Genomic DNA, 19,561 nt, shown 5'->3' with positions numbered 1-19,561 from the left:
TGGAAGTCGTCATTATGAGTGCAGCTAAGGAAAGCTGGTCTGCTAGACAACTGAAATAATCTTCACCCTATGAGGTCTTGTTCGACGATCTGCTTGAGACTTTGAATTACTTGTGGAACCCACGTAAAGGTGTGAGTCAGAAGCACCGCAAGCTCCTTCTAGACCTTTTCCAGGTGTTGTATTTTCCTGGATGCTTCGCTGTGTACTCCCTAAAGGCTTGATTGATGATTCAACTGTGAATCTAGATAGATTGCGAGCTTCTTCACAACCACTGCAGCTCAACAACTTGGCATCCCCATTACACTCTTCTTTACTTTTTTAGCAAGCAGCTCTATGGGCTATATGAAATATCCTGGTTTGGTGGAAAGAGGACTTGCACCACTTAAAGGTAAAGAATTAGCATTGTATAATTTGGTTATTATTTGATATTTTCTTTAATCAACAATAGACCACTGCCAGTGACCAATTGATCCGAAGTTCATGGACGATAGTAGTGGCATTGGTAAATAAAAATAGGGGTCTATCCACATATCCATTTTTACTTCTCACACACCCCTTATACAATTGGTCACTGGCAGTGGTCTATTGTTGATTAACACAATACGTTGATGCCAACCCCTGCCTTATTATTTGGTGTATTTAACACAATACGTTGAAATGAAGGAAAGCTTATTTATTGATATCCCCGATCAGCTACAAATATGTACATATACATGAGTCAAAATAAACACACAAGACGGAGCCTTCACAAAGGTTGCTTAGGAGAAGTCTCAGCAGTCGGTAGAGCCCCAGAAAGAGAAGGCACCGGAGGGGGATCATTTGGAGCCTCAGTACTGGACAGAACCCTAGAAGGAGGAGGCATCAGAGGTTGATCATTCGGAGCTTCATTACGCGGTACAGCCCCAGAAGACGAAGGCAATAAATGTCTTTGGAACAAACCCACAAATCTCTGATGATCAAGTAAAACCTGACCATCAGTTTCCTTCATCTGGTCAAGCTTCCTCTTCATGTTTGTAGCATAGTCATGTGCGAGCCGGTGCAACTGTTTATTCTCATGCTTGAGCCCTCTAATCTCCTGTTTGAGACTCATCACTTCAGTCGCCAAGGATTCAACTTGGCGGGTTCGAGCAAATAGGCGTTGGGCCATATTAGACACAGAACCTGCACACTGAACACTGAGAGCCAGCGAATCCTTAACAGCTAACTCATCAGACCGTTTGGAAAGTAGTCTGTTATCTTTGGGAGTGAGAAGGTTCCTGGCTACCACCGCAGCGGTCATATCATTCTTCATCACGGAATCCCCAACGGTAAGAGGACCAGTAGGGGAGACGAAGGATGGGCGCCATATGTTGTCTGGAGAAGGCGGGGCTGCCTCTTCAACAAGGTTCAAGTCAAAACGACGGTCGGAGGGGCCAGACATTTTCAAAGGTGTTAAAGAGAGAAGAGGGCGGACAAATCAAGATCTTAGAAGTGCAAGAATGAAGCTTCTACTGGTGGAGATTCAAGTGTGCTTTGGAACTTAATGTCAGCCTCTATAAAAATCTGCACTCGACGGAGCTTCAGAAATCGAAGAGGCGCCTGCTCAGAAATCGAAGAGGCGTTTGCTTTCTCAAAAGGTCGAGGGTTGATCTCAGAAATCGAAGAGGCGTTTGCTTTCTCAAAAGTTGGGCTGCTCAAAGACCACGAAGGCCGATCTCAGAAATCGAAGAGGCGCTCGCTTTCTCAAAAGCTGGGCTCCCCAAAGACCACGAGGGCCGATCTCAGAAATCGAAGAGGCACCTACTTTTCCAGCCTTGTCAGCACCCGTCACACGCACACTCAGCTTTGCAGAAATTATGGGCATTCTGTCGAAGACTTCTGGGGAAGTAGAAAACACATGAATCTTACTGTTCAATCACCCACTTCCCACACGCAACAATAGTTCATGGGTACCACAGATAACTTTGCCAAAGTTCTCTGCCAAAGTTGAGCACGTGAAGCTTGCAGCTCCCACTACATCGCTCTGACCAAGAAGGGTAAAAGAATAGCAAAGAAACAGCACTAACAAAGTTTAGACCCATAAATTTTGAAGGTCTAGATACCATATTATTACCCACAAGGGTAAAGGAACAGTACCACTGCTGGATAATTGGAAAGTCCCTGTGTGTCAACCTCTGTGCTTCGTGGCAAGGTAGACTAGCAAACATGCCCAACCTTTACTCACATTCGAGAAAACACTCCCAATTAGATTGCTTGCTCCAAAATCGAAGAGGCACCGTCCTCCGAATCTCGAGAGCCAGACTCCCAACATGACTACTTTCTTAAAAATCGAAGAGAGGGTAAAGGAACAGTACCATTGCTGGATAATTGGAAAGTCCCTGTGTGTCAACCTCTGTGCTTCGTGGCAAGGTAGACTAGCAAACATGCCCAACCTTTACTCACATTCGAGAAAACACTCCCAACAAGATTGCTTGCTCCAAAATCGAAGAGGCACCGCCCTCCGAATCTCGAGAGCCAGACTCCCAACGTGATTACTTTCTCAAAAATCGAAGAGACACTGCTCCCCGAATCTTCGAGAGCCAGACCCCCAGCATGATTGCTTTCTCAAAAATCGATGAGGCATCGTTCTCCGAATCAATCGAAGAGGCGCTCGCTTTCTCAAAAGCTGGGCTGCTCAGAGACCACGAGGGCCGATCTCAGAAATCGAAGAGGCACCTACTTTTCTAGCCTTGTCAGCACCTGTCACACGCACACTCAGCTTTGCAGAAATTATGGGCATTCTGTCGAAGACTTCTGGTGAAGTAGAAAGCACATGAATCTTACTGTTCAATCACCCACTTCCCACACGCAACAATAGCTCATGGGTACCACAGATAACTTTGCCAAAGTTCTCTGCCAAAGTTGAGCACGTGAAGCTTGCAGCTCCCACTACATCGCTTTGACCAAGAAAGGTAAAAGAATAGCAAAGAAACAGCACTAACAAAGTTTAGACACATAAATTTTGAAGGTCTAGCTACCATATTATTACCCACAAGGGTAAAGGAACAGTACCACTGCTGGATAATTGGAAAGTCCCTGTGTGTCAACCTCTGTGCTTCGTGGCAAGGTAGACTAGCAAACATGCCCAACCTTTACTCACTTTCGAGAAAACACTCCCAACAAGATTGCTTGCTCCAAAATCGAAGAGGCACCGTCCTCTGAATCTCGAGAGCCAGACTCCCAACATGACTACTTTCTCAAAAGCGAAGAGAGGGTAAAGGAACAGTACCATTGCTGGATAATTGGAAAGTCTCTGTGTGTCAACCTTTGTGCTTCGTGGCAAGGTAGACTAGCAAACATGCCCAACCTTTACTCACATTTGAGACAACACTCCCAACAGGATTGCTTGCTCCAAAATCGAAAAGGCACCGCCCTCCGAATCTCGAGAGCCAGACTCCCAACATGATTACTTCCTCAAAAATCGAAGAGACACTGCTCTACGAATCTCGAGAGCCAGACCCCCAGCATGATTGCTTTCTCAAAAATCGAAGAGGCATCGTTCTCCGAATCTCGAGAGCCAGATACCACAGACCACTTTTTCAAAGTGCTCTGACAGAGTTAAAACATGTGAAACTGGCAGCTCCCACTACCGTGCTATGACCAAGCAGGGTAAAGGAATAGCATTACTACTTGTTGTTAGGAAGACTCCTATATATGTCGACCTCCATCCCCAACGGACAGGCAGACCTGCAAAAATGCTCAACCCTTCATCATATCTGAGAGGGCACTCCCAACGAAGCCTTTCGAAATATTCAGCTTTTTTTCCCCCCGATAATACCTCTGCAAACAAGCTATACTAGAGCAAGAATATCTCATATCATCAGGGTTAAAAGCAAGAGTATCCCATATCATGCTTTTTCCCTGTCTTTTCCTTTGGCCTTGTTTTTACCTGCAAGACAAGGAGAAAGAGAGCAATCAGTCAGCACTTGGAATCAAGCTTCCAGCCAGGAACTGACTGCCTGGAACCCCTTACCTGATTACTACCTGGCATTGCTCTCGAGTACTCATCTTCAACATCTTATGTTTCCAGGGAAGATTCCGCATCTGCTTGAGGAACAGATAGGGCAAGTGCGAAGGATACAAGGAAGCATGTGGAGACAAGCGTAACAGCACACGTGCCGATACACCCATTACTCTGTCAAAAGCAAAAGTATCCCATATCAGCAGGGTGGAACGTACTCTAGATTTGATGGACTTGTTTTGACCCTCAAATTCTTCAGTCGGCCTTATACTCTGGAGGAAACCAGAAAACCCTCCAGCTCAGTTCAAGAATAAGCCTGTGGAAAGTAACTTCTTCAAAAGCAAAAGTATCTCATATCATCTCTTCTCATTTTTCTTCTCTTTATCCTTCATGCTGCTACAAGATGGGGAGAAGGTGAACAATCAGTCGGAGCTCTGATTGCTTACCTTGTCTGTCACCTCTTTCAGCAGACCCCCTAGCTCGGCGACTTGGGGGACTCCTACTACATGGTTTGTATCGCGCTTGACCAAGCCTGAGACTACAAGTAAGCTTCAAGTGAAATTGATACATTACCTTGTGCATCTCCACCAGTTAAAGATACCACCCCTGGATGGAGGAAGAGTACTTCCAGAGAAGATGCCACATCTACCTATGAGACAGATAAGGCAAGTCAAGACGACACCACACTCCGATACTTAGAAGTTTCATGATTACAAGATCATTCTCCCACAATATTTCCTAATGTCATTTGTACTAAATCATTCACTTGTACTCACTAAAGGAGAGCTTGAACCTATGTACTTGTGTAAACCCTTCACAATTAATGAGAACTCTTCTATTCCGTGGACGTAGCCAATCTGGGTGAACCACGTACATCTTGTGTTTGCTTTCCTATCTCTATCCATTTATATACTTATCCACACTAATGACCGGAGCAATCTAGCGAAGATCACAAAAAGCGACCGTTTTCGCTACCTAGGATCTATCTTGCAAGAGAACGGAGAATTAGATGGAGATCTCAACCATAGAATACGAGCTGGATGGATGAAGTGTAAGAGTGCATCCGGCGTGTTGTGTGACCGTCGTAGGCCACTGAAGCTCAAGGGAAAATTTTATAGGACGGCAATAAGGCCAGCGATGTTGTATGGCACAGAATGTTGGGCGGTGAAGCATCAACACGTACACAAAATGGGTGTAGCGGAGATGAGGATGCTTCGTGGGATGTGTGGGCACACGAGAAAGGATAAGATTGGGAATGAGGATATCCGAGGTAAAGTAAGAGTAGCCGAAATTGTAGGAAAGATGAGAGAAAATCGGCTCCGATGATTTGGACATGTGCAAAGAAGGCCGACTGACGTTCCGGTTCGAAGATGTGACTACGGGACAGAGGTTCAGGGCCAAAGGGGTAGAGGAAGACCTAGGAAAACTTTGGAAGAGACTCTAAGAAAAGACTTAGAGTACTTGGATCTAACGGAGGACATGACACAAAACCGAGCGCAATGGCGTTCTAGGATTCATATAGCCGACCCCACTTAGTGGGAAAAGGCTTTGTTGTTGTTGTTGTTGTTGTTGATCTTTTTCATTTCATCCGATCCGACAACCGAAAATTAGAAGAGTGTATGAAAAATAAAAGGGGGTGTGCGGATATCACATCCCTAAAAATATTCTCTAGAGTTACTCTTTAATTTCATAAACATGCCAATGATTTTATTTTTAATTTTATTAATTACGTATTGCTTGGGTGTTTGTAGATGAGAGCAGTTTCATGAATGGCTTTTTAGACTAGATGATAGATTGGATTCCAGGGATGAAACGCATATCCGTTTGAGGGAACTCCCAACCGACTTTGTGACAACAAATCTCAATGACAAAATTTTTAACAATGTCGTTGAAGTAACGAGTATAGTTCATGAAGCTTCAGTAATTATTGTACATACCTTTGATTCACTCACTACAACAAAAATGGCCACTGCGCACAAAACATTATTTGTGCCCTTTGAGGCCAAAAAGCACCAACAATTGTGCTCATAGACCAATAGCAACAGTGCAGCTACAAAATTTGTATATGTGCCCTCTATGGGCGTCACCATTGGTGATAGCACACAATATGCTGTTTTGTGCCCAAAGGCTAAGCACAAATACAACCATTTTTGTGCCTCACCTCTAATAAAGGCTATTGAATGTATGGTGTAAGATGGGCACAATTGCTATTTTAATGGCTTAGATTGCTGTATAAATGTTAAGGCAAAGGCACCACAACTTTAAAATTGTGCCACTCTATTATATTTTAATAAATACAATAAAGCTCCAGCACAATTGGATTTTTTTTTTTTTTGGGCAAAATTGGAATTTTTTTTTAAAATATAGAAATCATCAAGCTTGCTCACATGACCTAATTTCCACCATAGTTGAGGAACTTACAAATTATCCATTACAAACTAAACATAAATCAACATTACATTCATTAACATTAGCACTAAAGTAGTGAAGCTAATATATTACATAACTCATGTTCTTGGCTAAGACCGATTCATGCAACCTAACAATACAACTCATCCAAATGTTAAACAAAAAATACATGTTATCCTATGCTGGATATACCCGGGATTCTCTATTTACAACAAAATATAACATATCCAAGCTTGTATCCCAATTCAAACGTTCTAATGGTTAAACCAGCAATATATAAACAAAATACACATCTACAAGTAATGCTTGATGACAACTAACCAGTATTCTCACTTTGGCAGTCCTCATGCATCATAGCACTACAAAATGGAGGTCCACACTGCACATTCTTGTCATTTCCACATTCGAAAAGCGTTGAAATCTGAGCTTGAGAGCTTCCACACCCTTGCTGCTGAGTTGAAGTACTTTGTAGAGCACCCACTCCAAATGAACCAATGTTGATGCCCACATGTGCCAACATGGCTTTGAATTGCTCAGCCATTTGCACCTTTGCTAACCTCAAATTCTCCTCTTGTTCGGCCCTAAGCCTTTGTATGCTTTCTTCTTGCTCTTTTTTCATCTTTTCCGCTTTCTCATTTGCCTCATGCATCATACGAGTCATTTTTTCTTCCGAAGCAGCAGTGGCTTGTTTCTGAGCTTCATAAGCTTCCCGAAGATACTTCACTTCCCTAGAAATACCTCGCCGCTCAGTAATAATTTCTGGTGCATTTGCCCAACCAACTCCAAGGCCAAAGCCCCGCACTTGATTCTGCTTCTCCGGCCCCATCACTTCTGCATAAATCCTATAGCGAACCTCTGTTGTTACCTCTTCACCACGCTCACGAATCTCCACTTCTAGATTTTCAAACGACAACTATTTGAAAAAGTCTTAATCATTCGTAAATGCATAAAATTTCATTAAAGGTTGCTTGAAATAAATTTGGTCAACTGAAAATGTACCCAATTACCACATTCTGGCAGATGGCATCAATTGGGAGTTGCTGAGGTCCTCTTGTGTGTGTCATTTTGAAAAAAATGACACGATCAGATTCACTTCCATCATGTTCTTCAGCCTAAGACACAAAAAAAGATCCCAAAAACAACCACAATCATTAAACAATCATAGTTACAATGACTGAAAATATAGTGCACTATATTTCGATGTAATCTTTCTGCATTGAAATCTGTTCGTACATATTAAGCTTGTTCGTAATGCATTTTGCAGTATATGCCATATGAGAAATATGCAGCACAACCATTTGTCCAAAAGTACGAGCTTCTAAAGTACATGCATGACATATGCATAGCGAAGATAGATGGCAAGTATTCGGGATTCTCTCCTCTACCCAGTAGTAGTTATTCTCTTCTGAACAGCTACTTGTACTTGAATAGCAGTAAGGCGCCAAAGAGAAGGAGTAAACTGTGATCATTGAGGCCCCTGAAATTCCACTAAATTAAACATTTTGTATTTTGCACTTTCCCAAATATATCTTATTGTGTCTTCCATCATTTGTAAAACATACTGATAAAGTCAATGAGAACATTCGAAGAGAGAAAATGGAAAGATGTAGCTGTTGAAGTATATTCATAATGTATTGTAAACTTTGTACTTTCCCAAATATATCTTATTGTGCATTGAAACATTTCTACGTTCGTGACTCTGCTCAGACTTGCTAAGTACTTAAGTTTAGAAGAACACTAATGCTAAATCACATTTTAAGTATTTATCAAGCTCGTCCATTGCATAACAATTAGTTCAGAGGCAATTCAACTGGGACACACGTGGTTCAAGGTGGAGCAAGCTAATGATCATGAAGGTTACTGGTGACTCAAGTAAAATACTTGATTAAGTTGAGCATGTTGAAGAAAAACTAGAGCCTAGAGGTGGTTAAAATTCCTGGCTAGGTGGAGCATTGCTTAAGAACTCCTAATCGGAGGTGGAGTTTCAAAAAACCCATGTCACTCTTTCAAGTGCGAGGGTTGGAATACGACACATGTTTTCCTCTAACTATACATGTTTAATTTCTGGCAAGAAAAAGCTTGCTCGACGTCTTCTTTTTGACAAGAGTGGTAATGATGACCATGAGAGATGTATTTTCACAAAACTGAAGCAATAATGTGGTGGTCAGTTGACCTTAAAGATGAAATGGTCAGTTGTTGTAAAAAAGTATTCATGGCAGCATCAAATTATAATAGTAAAAGAATCCACTCACATAATCATTCCGTATTTGAGCAAAAGTTGTTGTCCCAGTTGTGTGACTCGTCTTTAACATTTTTCGATTCTTGGCATTAGTTACACATCTCCGCTGGTTCACAACAAATAAACAACACCATAAAGGAAAATAATCATTTTATTGAACCATCAATTTCGTATTGCTATAAGGTTTAATGAAGTATAGTAACTATACTGAGTGAAAAGGCTTTGATATATCACATAAACACACACTATAAAGATGCAGTAAATAAGTCAGGAGAATAAATGTCGTAAAAGTGTGAATATTCTACATTGAGACATTGCCTGTCATCAAACTCAAAATTTGTATCAAATCCACAAGAACAAAGCTTTTCAAAGACGTACAGAGGCCTTGAAAACCACTAAGAACTGGCCATTTGACCACTAATCATTCTAATACCAAACACACGTTAAAAAGAAACCCACTTACAGGATTATACAAAATGACACCCTCAAACATACAGATCAGCGTGTCTAAGGTCTAAAATTTTACAAACCTTATTTTCCATTTTATCTGCGCCTCCCCCTACCCCATCGTATTCTGTTAACTCCCATATTCTTCTTTCGAGTTGTGACTAACAAAGAAGTTGAGCCACAAGATTGCGTATTTCCATTACATGTCTCATGAGAGTGTGGTTGAATTTCCACAGATGCCAAAAATGATTCATTTGGAGCAACTCCACCAAATGGGGAGTGTGATCGAGTTTCCACAGATGCCAAAAATGCATCATCATCAAGCATCAGATTAGCCATCTACATTGCAAATTGCAAAACTGTAATCAACAAGGACTATTCATTTACACCAATGAATATACAGTTAACACCAGACAACTATTCATTTACACTAATGCATATACAGTCAACAAGAATATACATTTACACCAATTATAAAAGTTCAGGAAAGTAATTGGCTAAAATTAAAGTTTAAGAGAAAATAAGCAATTCTATACAAGTTCATAATAAACCAGCAAATACCTAAATATAAAAATTTGAGAGATTATATAGATTTGATCAAACCACACACACAACACAGTACGAATTGAAAAGTGGACGCGAAACAGAGATTTGATCTTTTGAGCTTACGTTTGCAAGTTCCACGACAACCACCAAGACATGGACACGAGCAGAAAAATAATGCATAATTTCATAATTTAATTTTCAGTTTTTCTGCAGTGACAACAATCTGCAAATACTTCCTGTGATTTTCATTTTTCAATGAAAAACAAAACGAAATTTCGTGTGATGCACTACAGGACAACCTGCGTCAAGATGCTAACGTACGCATCTTAACCTCTACTCTGTCTAGTTAACAGTACCAGCCTACCAGGCCTGCCTCCAGCTCACTCACTCATTTTCCTATACTTTCTCGGCAACCAAACAGAAGGTAATTAAGTAAGTACTTGCTTACAGTAGGAATGCCTTTGAACTGGAGGAATGCCTTTGAACTGTACTTAATCGGCAACCAAACCGGAGGAATGCCTTTGAACTGGACAGAGGAGCGACGTTGAAGTGGATGGACTCAACGGAGGAGCGGGTTTGAACTGGAAGGAGGAGCGGCGTTCGATTTTTTGGAAAGTGAGGGGTGAGACGGACTGTGAGACAGAAATAGGGTTGAATTGTAATTATTATTATTATAAGAGGTAATGGGCACAATTATTATTATAACAACTATTTTTAAATTATTATTATAAGAGTTAGTGGGCACAATTGTGTAATGCTGTGGTGGAAACCAGGTTTTTGAATTTGGTGGTGGGAAACCAAAGTTGCACCATAAACTAGAGGGAAAAGTTCAATTTGGAGAAGAGGAAACTTAATATATATCCAATTTTATAAGCCATTATTAGTTAGAGTCCAGTTTTGTTTTAATTCAATTCATTCACATCTTTAATTTATTACATATAGCTTCGTCATCATTTTGGTGATAGCCAACACATCTCTACCTCTAGTAGTTTGATGGCTAACGGGGTTGGGGTGTATCTTATGGTTGGTTTTATTTAACTTTCGGAAATGTTCGAGATTTAAAATCTTCAAAACTTTTATTAACCAGCTCAACCACAAAACTAAAAGCTTTGTTCAAAAGAATAACACCAAACAAGAAGCTCAAACATTTTGTAGAACAACCAACCTGTTTATACATTTTTCTTTCTCCCACCATAACTTACAAAGATTATTCTCACCATACACGATTAAATTGAAAAGGGAGATATCGGAGGAGATGAGAAAAGAATTGAGTCAGGGTGACTTAAACACATTAATACGCTTCATAATAGTGAATTTATTGGCAGTAGTGTCTACTATGGATTGTCCACTGCAATTTTAACAAACCTATCATAACAAAACTCGGCTCTACTTGCTCTTCAAGCATACATTTGGCTCTACTTGCTCTTCAAGCATACATTAAATACTTTCCGAGATGATCCCCGAGTACATGTGTACAGCAAGCATCTAATTTGTCTTCTATCTGTTGAATCCAGGGTACTCTATCAATAAGTTGCTCAAAACTTGTAATTTAAACCCAAGAAGCGTAAGCAGTTATGACACCATTTTTATCTGTATTTGCCGATGGACATGCACCAGAAATTCAACGTAGGAGGGGCCATTCGGACTCTGGTGTTCAACAATGTTCCTGTGAGGAAAGATAATTTAGTACTTCATCAAAACCAAGTATTCAGATATCCGGCCGGGTTCTTTTTCAAAAACAAGTTTAACCTTTGTTCTCTACATCTGATTTGTAAAGATTTACTTGAATACCAAGTATTCAGTTATATCCTAATGCAGGTACACTCACCTGACGGATGTCATTTCTTGCATAATTTTAAGCTGCACAAAGAAAAAGATGAATTAGGAATCATTTCTTTGGATGAAAACATCAAAAACTGAATTCAGTTGCTACATTTTATTTCTTCCTTACAAACAAGGAACCACTAACGAAAAACAATATCAGTCGTACCAAAGGAAGGAACATTTTTGGCGCCGTATTTCATTTACCACATCATCTCTACCTGCATCACAACTTTTTTTGTTTGTAAATTAACTACCTGCATCACAACTTTTTTTGTTTGTAAATTAACTACCTGCATCACAGATTTATTGCATTGCCTACCTGCATCACAAATTAGTTGCATTATCCACCTACACCTTAGCTCTGTTAGTGGATATAAGTTCCTGATTAATACAAGTCTGAATAGATTTTTGTTTCATTTCAATTAACTCCATTTCAAGTCTGCTACTGCAATCCTACAACTTATGTTGCCAGAGACTTATACTTGTCGATTTATTCTTACTACATATCAAACCTCAAACAAAATTTCACCAAACAACTTGAGTACCACCAAATTGTATAAACAAAACGGTTCAACCTCTCTCCCATGTTTTTCATGCAACCTTGTTGTTTTATTCATATTATATAAAAAGTATGGAAGAAATATAGTAGGAACGGCAACTCAAAACTCCATGTTCCTCTGTTACAATCTCAGATTTCCTAAGTACACAGTTTTGTCACAAAAAGAGCACATACTGGTGAGTAATAAACTTTTATCATGCTGGCTCCATTACAGTTGAACTAATATGTTAAGGATGATAAGCCTGACATTCATGACTTACACTTATGCATTACACCACTCCTAACCTGCAACTCTGCTAGCTTTAAAACAGTTTGTATTGTGAACCTCCAATCAATAAGCAGCCTATGGGAAGGGTCACATGCCTAAACATTGTCCCTGATGTTACCTCAAGACCAAAAACCAAATTATACCACCAAACAATTTGAGTACCAGCATCTCTCCCATGTTTTTCGATTACTTGTTTTATTCATGCTATATATCAGACCACAAAGAAAAATGCACCAAACAAATTGAGTACCAGCAAATCGTAGAAACAAAACGGTTCAATCTCTCTAAAAACAATTTTTCGATTATCCAAGCCAGCCACCAAATAAGAACAGAAAAAAAAATTATATATATATATATACAAAATTCAAATACCTGAAGAAACCCAGAATAGATGCGCGATTTGGAGCAAAATGAGGATAAATATAATTTTGTGTTTGTAGCTATGATTCCTCTGCCCAGATGTGTAGGCTTGGATTTTCCTTTCCCTAGATGTGCAACTAAATTTACACAAACCCCAACTGAAAATGCTTGATTTACAGACACCCCAATTGATCAATTCTGAAAAGGATTGGGATTAGTACTTGAAATCGGAAAGAATCGAGGGAAGTGAGAGAAGGGTACAGGTGGGAATTCATGAATTCTGAATTCGCATTGAAGGAAGGCTGAAAAGTGACTTATTTTGGAGGAAGAAAGTTTGTTCCGTGGAATGAAGCTACGGCGCCATGGGAGGAGGCTTGGATTAGCATGATAAAAGCCTTGCGTTGTTATTGTCTTGTTTTTCTTTTGTCTTTTATTTTTCTTTTAGTTTTCTTTTCTTTTTTCTTTTCTTGCAATGGTAATGTGGCATAAGGCTTGTGTTGCAACGCTGTGAATTCACTGAATTTTGCGGTATGAATCGGACGTGAAACATAATTATAAACCAAAAAATATACAATGCCATTACAAAAAAAAACATTATTATATTGTAATACTACATAAGTTGAGGACCCAAGAGGTGTACAACATAGCATAAGATTATTATATTTTCACACACCAGTGAAATATAACATAATACAAAATATATTAATTGTCCTCATCGTCGCTGCTTAAAATCTCAACGGTAACATTCTGCATATTTCGTGACCTCATCTGTGGAAGAGACAGGCCTCAAGGACGAATTTGTGCTTCATAAGTGCGTGGTTCTTCAATAACAATGACAGAACTAGTAGACTGTTCAGTTGTTGTTTCAGCAGAAACCAAATTGATAGGGTATTGTTTTGTCCTACCTGGGTTTGCCCACGTTGGCAAGACACGTCCTTGAGGTGCGCGTACACATCCATTATTTGAGGGTAATGTGTAGCCAAGGCGACCATCAGCAACTGTAGTAAGAATGTACTGATTATCAATAGAACGAGGTATGCGCCCGACATTAACAGGTTGTCGTTACGTTGAGATGGAGGATTCGTTGTGGAATTTGCTGTTGTAATGTTGGAAGCAATAGACGAATGTGATGCTGGAGATTCGGTTCCAATTCGAACTCCGCGACTTCGCCTGTCCGCCATTCTCGATGATGTAGAACTTGATCAAATTCTAAAAAAACACAACTCTATGAAACAACCTTATAATTTTCCATATTCAAATTAGTAAGGGAGTGTGAATGATTTATACTAGAATAAAGGCACAAATCCATAATTGTGCCAACATATTCTTTTGCTATGGAGTGATTTATTATTTATTAGAATTTACTAGACACAATTTCTAACATTTGTGTCAAAAAAAGGAATTCATAATTATTAAAATACTTTGTCCATTTGAAGACCCAATGAAAAGTAGAATGATTTCTTATTTATTAATATTTAGTGGGCACAATTTCTATCATTAGTGTCCTAAAAAAGAATCTACAAATATTTGTCCATCTGAAGATCAACTTGCTTTTGCAAAGAGACTGACCCTAAGGGCACAATTGTTGGTTTTGTGTCACTACGTGAAGGACTTTTAAGAATCTACAATTATTTGTCCATATGAAGATAAACTTGCTTTTGCAAAGAGACTGACCCTAAGGGCACAATTGTTGGTTATGTGTCACTGCATGAAGGATTTTTGCTATAGTAAAAAAATTAAACACTTACTATAAAACCAAAAACCTTATCACCAAGCATAGAAAACAAACCTGTAGGAAGATACCAATCTAAAAAGTAGTTCAAAATGATAGAATCTAACAAACATTCATTGCAGCTGGAAATGATCCATTATAAATCTAAAACACATCATTCAGTACTACGGTGGAGTGGTATTCTTGTTTACATGTAAGTGAGAGATATGAGGTTCGGCTCTCGCAAAAAATGAATTTGAACAACATTAATTATTGCTAACTTGCACAATAATAAACAGCTTTATACCATTATTTACCACAAGTTTATACATTTTAATTATTGGTGTGCTAGAGGAGGTATAGACAAGCGAGAGAGAATATAAAGCACCTTTGAGTTTTTTATAGACACAAAATGTTGTTTGTGCCCATCTTCAGTAAAGAAGTTGTCATCTGGCCCCACTAGGCACGGTTTATGTGCCCATTACTGTTTTGTGTCTGCTTTTTTTAACATTGGGCACAATAGATGGTGCCCTCTATGGAATGGGAACTGTTTAAGGTTTTTGGTGGTCAAACTGACACAAAATTCTCAATTGTGCCCTTTGTTTTGTACCCAAAGCTCATTTTTGTTGTAGTGACTGGAGCAAGATGTTTTAGATGCCCTCTCAGGTATGTATCCACCTGTTTACGCCATTTGCCCTCTCCCGTTACTTCTTGATCAGATGCCACGACATCCTTTGAAGTCCTTGGGATACAGTATGTGGAAAGAAGAAGCTGAGTGTCTCCACTGCCTGGATAATAAGGAGCCAAACTCGGTTGTTTATGTGAATTTCGGCAGCATAACGGTCATGATACAGGAACAACTTGTGGAGTTTGGCTGGGGACTTGCAAACAGCAAGCTTACTTTCTTTTGGGTAATTAGGCCTGACATGGTAATTGGTAAATTAGCAATATTTCCAACTGAGTTTGTGGATAAACTAAGGGAAGAAGTCTAGTAGCAAGTTGGTGTTAGGACCAATCAATTAACAGGTGTATAATATATAACAACTACGCAGTTTGTTTCAAATGGAAATTTCACATTAGATACAATATATCTCACAATATGAACAATTAATGAAATTGAATAATAAATCACAAAACACTGACTTGGTTAGAGCAAGTCCACCGGGGCTTGCTTTGCCCAGCCCCTAGCACAAAAAACAACCTGGCCCTCAGTCAAATTGCTCCAGCCCACAAAGTTGCCTAGCACCCAGCCCATGCCAGGCAACAGACCAGCCCAATTTTGACTGACCCAAAAGCCGGCCTATTTGGCTGGCGCGTGCACAACACTCGGGCCCAGGGCGAGTAGCTGACAAGAATGCAGAGGGCTGTCAGCCCACTTGTGCGCCGAATTCCATGAGTGACGCGGCACGCTCATAGCCGTTGGATTTCCAACGGCTAGTTTTTCTAGACCGTTGGATTTCCAACAGTAAAAAAAATTTAAATTTGACTTTTAAAATTGACCGCTCGATCATAGATCAATGGTCCACGTGTTTTTCAAAAAAAAATATAAAAAAAAAGGCCCAACGGTAAAAAATATGACCGTTGGCCACGTGGCAACTCCCTGGCTCTTGGATTTGAATTTTTTTGAAATCCAACGGTCCAGATTAATTAACTATATTAAAAATTATTAAAAATTATAAAAAAATACATAAATTTTTTAAAAAAATACAAAAAATTTAAAAAAAAATACTGAAACTTTTTAAAAATGTTTTTTTTTTTCTATAAATACCTAACCCTCATCTTCCACCTTTACACCACATTTCAATATTTTCTACACTTTCTATACTGTCTACATTTCAATACTTTCTACACTTTAAGAGAAAAAAATGTCTTCGTGGAAGCTGATTGAAGATGTTACATTGTGTGAATGTTGGGTTCACACTATTCATGACCCGATTACGGGTAATGAGATGGATAAGCGAGAAATGTGGAGTAAAATTACGAAAGCATTTTGTGATGTACATGGAGAAGACGCCAGAACTAGTCAATGTCTTTAAGGTTGTTTGAAAAAACTCAACGCATCCTTTACTTGTTGGAAAAACACCATCTCTCATGCTTCCGGTAACCTCTGTAGTGGGACAAGTTTAGCGGATCAGGTGACAATATTTTTATTTATTTATACTCATTCCACCCACATCAATATTTTGATTTATTTAATTTCGTATGTAATTTTTATGTTATTTCTTATGTAATTTTTATATGCATTCCACCCGCATCAAAATTTTAATTTATTTAATTTCTTATGTAATTTTTATTTAATTTCTTATGTCATTTTTATGTAATTTATATGTATTCCACTCGTATCAATATTTTGAATTTATTTATTTGTGTTACACCCGCATTTTTTAACACTATCTTATCCCACATTTTTATAGACACTACAAGCTCAAGCATTCTACAATTCAAAGAACGGGAACAAATCATTCACTAGATGGGAATGTTGGCAAATTGTCAAAGATTGCCCTAAATACAAAATTGTGGCAACCGGTCCAGAAGTTGTCATGCACGATATGGGTCTACATAGTTCTCCAGAACCAGACATGGCTGAACAAGAAGCCGACACATTTCAAGACACGGAAGGGACGCCTGAACAAGTGCCTGAGACCCAACCGACTCGTCAGTCCCTCAGGCCACAAGGTAAAAAGGCGTCAAAGAAAAAATGTAGTTCTTCCAAAAATGACTACACTAAATATATGGAGGAACTTGCTCGCCAAGGTGAACTGAACATGGCACGGGAAAAGGCTAGAGATGAGGAAAAAGTTGCTGCAATGGCAGCAATATTAGTAACTACTGAGGCCCGTGATGCGGCGGCTGAGAGACAAAGAAAAGTAGTTAATCGAGAGAACGAGCTGGTTAGAGAAGCACTTCATCGAGAAAATGAATTGCTTAGAGATGAAAGGATGGCTCAAGTAGATCGTGACACTATGAGCAAGTCTCTAGTAGGACTGTCTCCGAATTCTAAATATTTTTGGACATCGGAAAAAAGAGATGTCATGCAAAGGAGGCGTGCAAGAGATGTGGAAACAAGTCAAGGGGGTTATAGCTACACAAATCATGGCAACCAAGATCCTAGCACCACATATCCTAACTCGAGAGACTTTGTATAATTTTTATGTAATTTCTTATTTTTTTAGAATTTTATTTAATTTCTTATGTAATTTTTATGTTTTTTCTTTCTTTTTTCTTTTGAACTTTATTTAATTTCTTATGCAATTTTTATGTTATTTCTTATTTATTTTTAAAACTTTATTTATTTTTATTTAATTTATTATGCAATTTTAATGTAATTATTTATTTATTTTTGTACTTTATTTAAACACATGAAATAAGATTACATAAACTCACCAAATAAATAGAATTACATAAACTCACCAAATAAACTTAAAAACAAAACACACTACATAGAATTACATAAACTTAAAAAAAAATACAATTTATTCTTCAACCACAAGCCTCATTTTAATTATCTTCGCCTTCATGCAATCCCCACTGATGCTTAATCAAGTCATTCTGGCGGGTTACGTGCCAGTATGGCTCTTGCACATTAGTGTACCGCTGAACGATCAATTCATTGTAACGTCGATCACGTTCCAACGGCTCGTGTTGCACTGGATCTTCAGTCCGGTCATGAGCACAGTAGATACGTGTTCTTGAGTTGTTCATCGGATCCGGCTCATATTCATCAACGGCATCATAATCATACTCATCTTCAACAATCATGTTGTGGAGAATAATACACGTCATCATGATGGATCGAAGAGCCTCGACATCAAACATTCTAGCTGCAGCCCTGATAATCACCCAACGAGCTTGCAGGATACCAAAACAGCGCTCGACATCCTTCCTACACTCTTCTTGACATTTTGCAAAGTGTTTTTCCTTTTCAGTCTGTGGATGTGGCACTGTTTTGACAAATGTTGACCACCTTGGGTAAATGCCATCTGCAAGGTAGTATGATCCCTCGTATTGGGTACCATTAACCCAATATGTGCATCTCGGCAAGCTTCCTTGCAGCAGTTCGTTGAACACTGGGATTGGGCAAGGACATTTAGGTCATTCTGAGCTCCTGGAACACCAAGAAAGGCATGCCAAATCCATGTATCAAATGAAGCCACCGCTTCCAAAATGATGTTTTTGGCTCATTTTCTGTTGCCATATGCTCTTTGCCACGTACTTGGACAGTTTTTCCAAGTCCAGTGCATGCAATCGATGCTTCTAATCATGCCAGGAAGCCTCGCATCTCACCCTTCCTCAGAAACCTTCGCATGTCCCTTGGCGTGGGTGTCCGGAGGTACTCATTGGTGTAGAGGGCTTCAATTGCAGAGCAAAACCGCATCAGGGACTCCAGAATAGTTGTTTTTCCCATCCTCGCGATCTCATCCACTTGATCTGCAGATGCTCCATATGCAAGCATTCGCAAGGATGCTGTAATTTTTTGCTCGGGAATAAGACCTAGAACATGAAAAGCATCCTCTTTTTGCACAAAGTATGGATCATGGTTGCAAATATCACTCATGATTTTGTTGAACAAATTTTGTTGCATTCTAAAACGCCGTCTAAAAATATGATCAGGGAATATGCTATTGGGAATAAAATAATCTTCCAATAAATTTTTACCTTGTTTTTCCCTTTTTCTATCGAGGTTTGCAACACGTCTTAGTTTGGCTATCTGACCCACGGCTTCCATGACACGGCGGGAATGTGAGGCCTTCTGCCTTCTATGGTGATCATCCTCATCCTCCTCCATGAAGAAAGCCTCATCTCCACCTCCACCTTCCTCGAGATTGGCCAATTCTGCCTGTTGTGCCAACAACCTTTGTTGTTGCTCCTGCAACTGTTTATACACCCTTCTTGAAGAAGACATTGTAATAAGAACTCAAGATTTGAAAACAATGAACAAGGATTCTGAGCTAAAAAGAAGGATTGAGCTTGGTGTGAGGATGGATGTAGGGATGTAGGGTTTATATGGACAAAAAAAGAAAGGATGAGGTTCTGGACAATGCCACGTGGCACTATATGATTGGTTGAAAATCTTATCGAAATCTTGGCTAAATTATTGTAAACCGGAAGTGACACGTGGCGTGTCGGGATTGGTCGAAAATATTATCGGAAATCTATCCACAAAATAGTACGTTCGGATAATGACACGTGGCATGACGTGATTGGTTGAAAATCTTATC

The 19,561-nt window shown here is 39.3% G+C and overlaps 1 protein-coding gene and 2 long non-coding RNA genes across 3 annotated transcripts; all 3 read right to left on the bottom strand.

Annotated features, from left to right (window-relative positions):
• Nucleotides 1–6,396: 6,396 nt before the first annotated feature.
• On the bottom strand, nt 6,397–7,367 carry LOC126611077 (uncharacterized). Its single transcript, XM_050279259.1, has one exon. It carries the CDS (start codon nt 7,212–7,214, stop codon nt 6,705–6,707), a length of 510 nt encoding a protein of 169 aa, XP_050135216.1. The 5' UTR covers nt 7,215–7,367; the 3' UTR covers nt 6,397–6,704.
• Nucleotides 7,368–7,506: 139 nt separating this feature from the next.
• LOC126611085 (uncharacterized) lies at nt 7,507–10,265 on the bottom strand. The gene is made up of 3 exons (XR_007618679.1): nt 9,158–10,265; nt 8,641–8,733; nt 7,507–7,865 (listed from the first exon to the last, which is right to left on the bottom strand). It is a non-coding gene; the product is annotated as an uncharacterized LOC126611085 (long non-coding RNA).
• A 489-nt stretch (nt 10,266–10,754) lies between these two features.
• On the bottom strand, nt 10,755–13,068 carry LOC126611081 (uncharacterized). Its single transcript, XR_007618676.1, has 4 exons — nt 12,644–13,068; nt 11,611–11,698; nt 11,449–11,480; nt 10,755–11,286 (listed from the first exon to the last, which is right to left on the bottom strand). It is a non-coding gene; the product is annotated as an uncharacterized LOC126611081 (long non-coding RNA).
• Nucleotides 13,069–19,561: the final 6,493 nt, after the last annotated feature.

The sequence above is a fragment of the Malus sylvestris genome, chromosome 17 (genome assembly GCF_916048215.2).
Source record: "Malus sylvestris chromosome 17, drMalSylv7.2, whole genome shotgun sequence".
In the NCBI taxonomy this organism is placed as follows: domain Eukaryota; kingdom Viridiplantae; phylum Streptophyta; class Magnoliopsida; order Rosales; family Rosaceae; genus Malus; species Malus sylvestris.
Note: the sequence above shows the minus strand (reverse complement) of the source record. Positions and strands in the feature narration are given on the sequence as shown.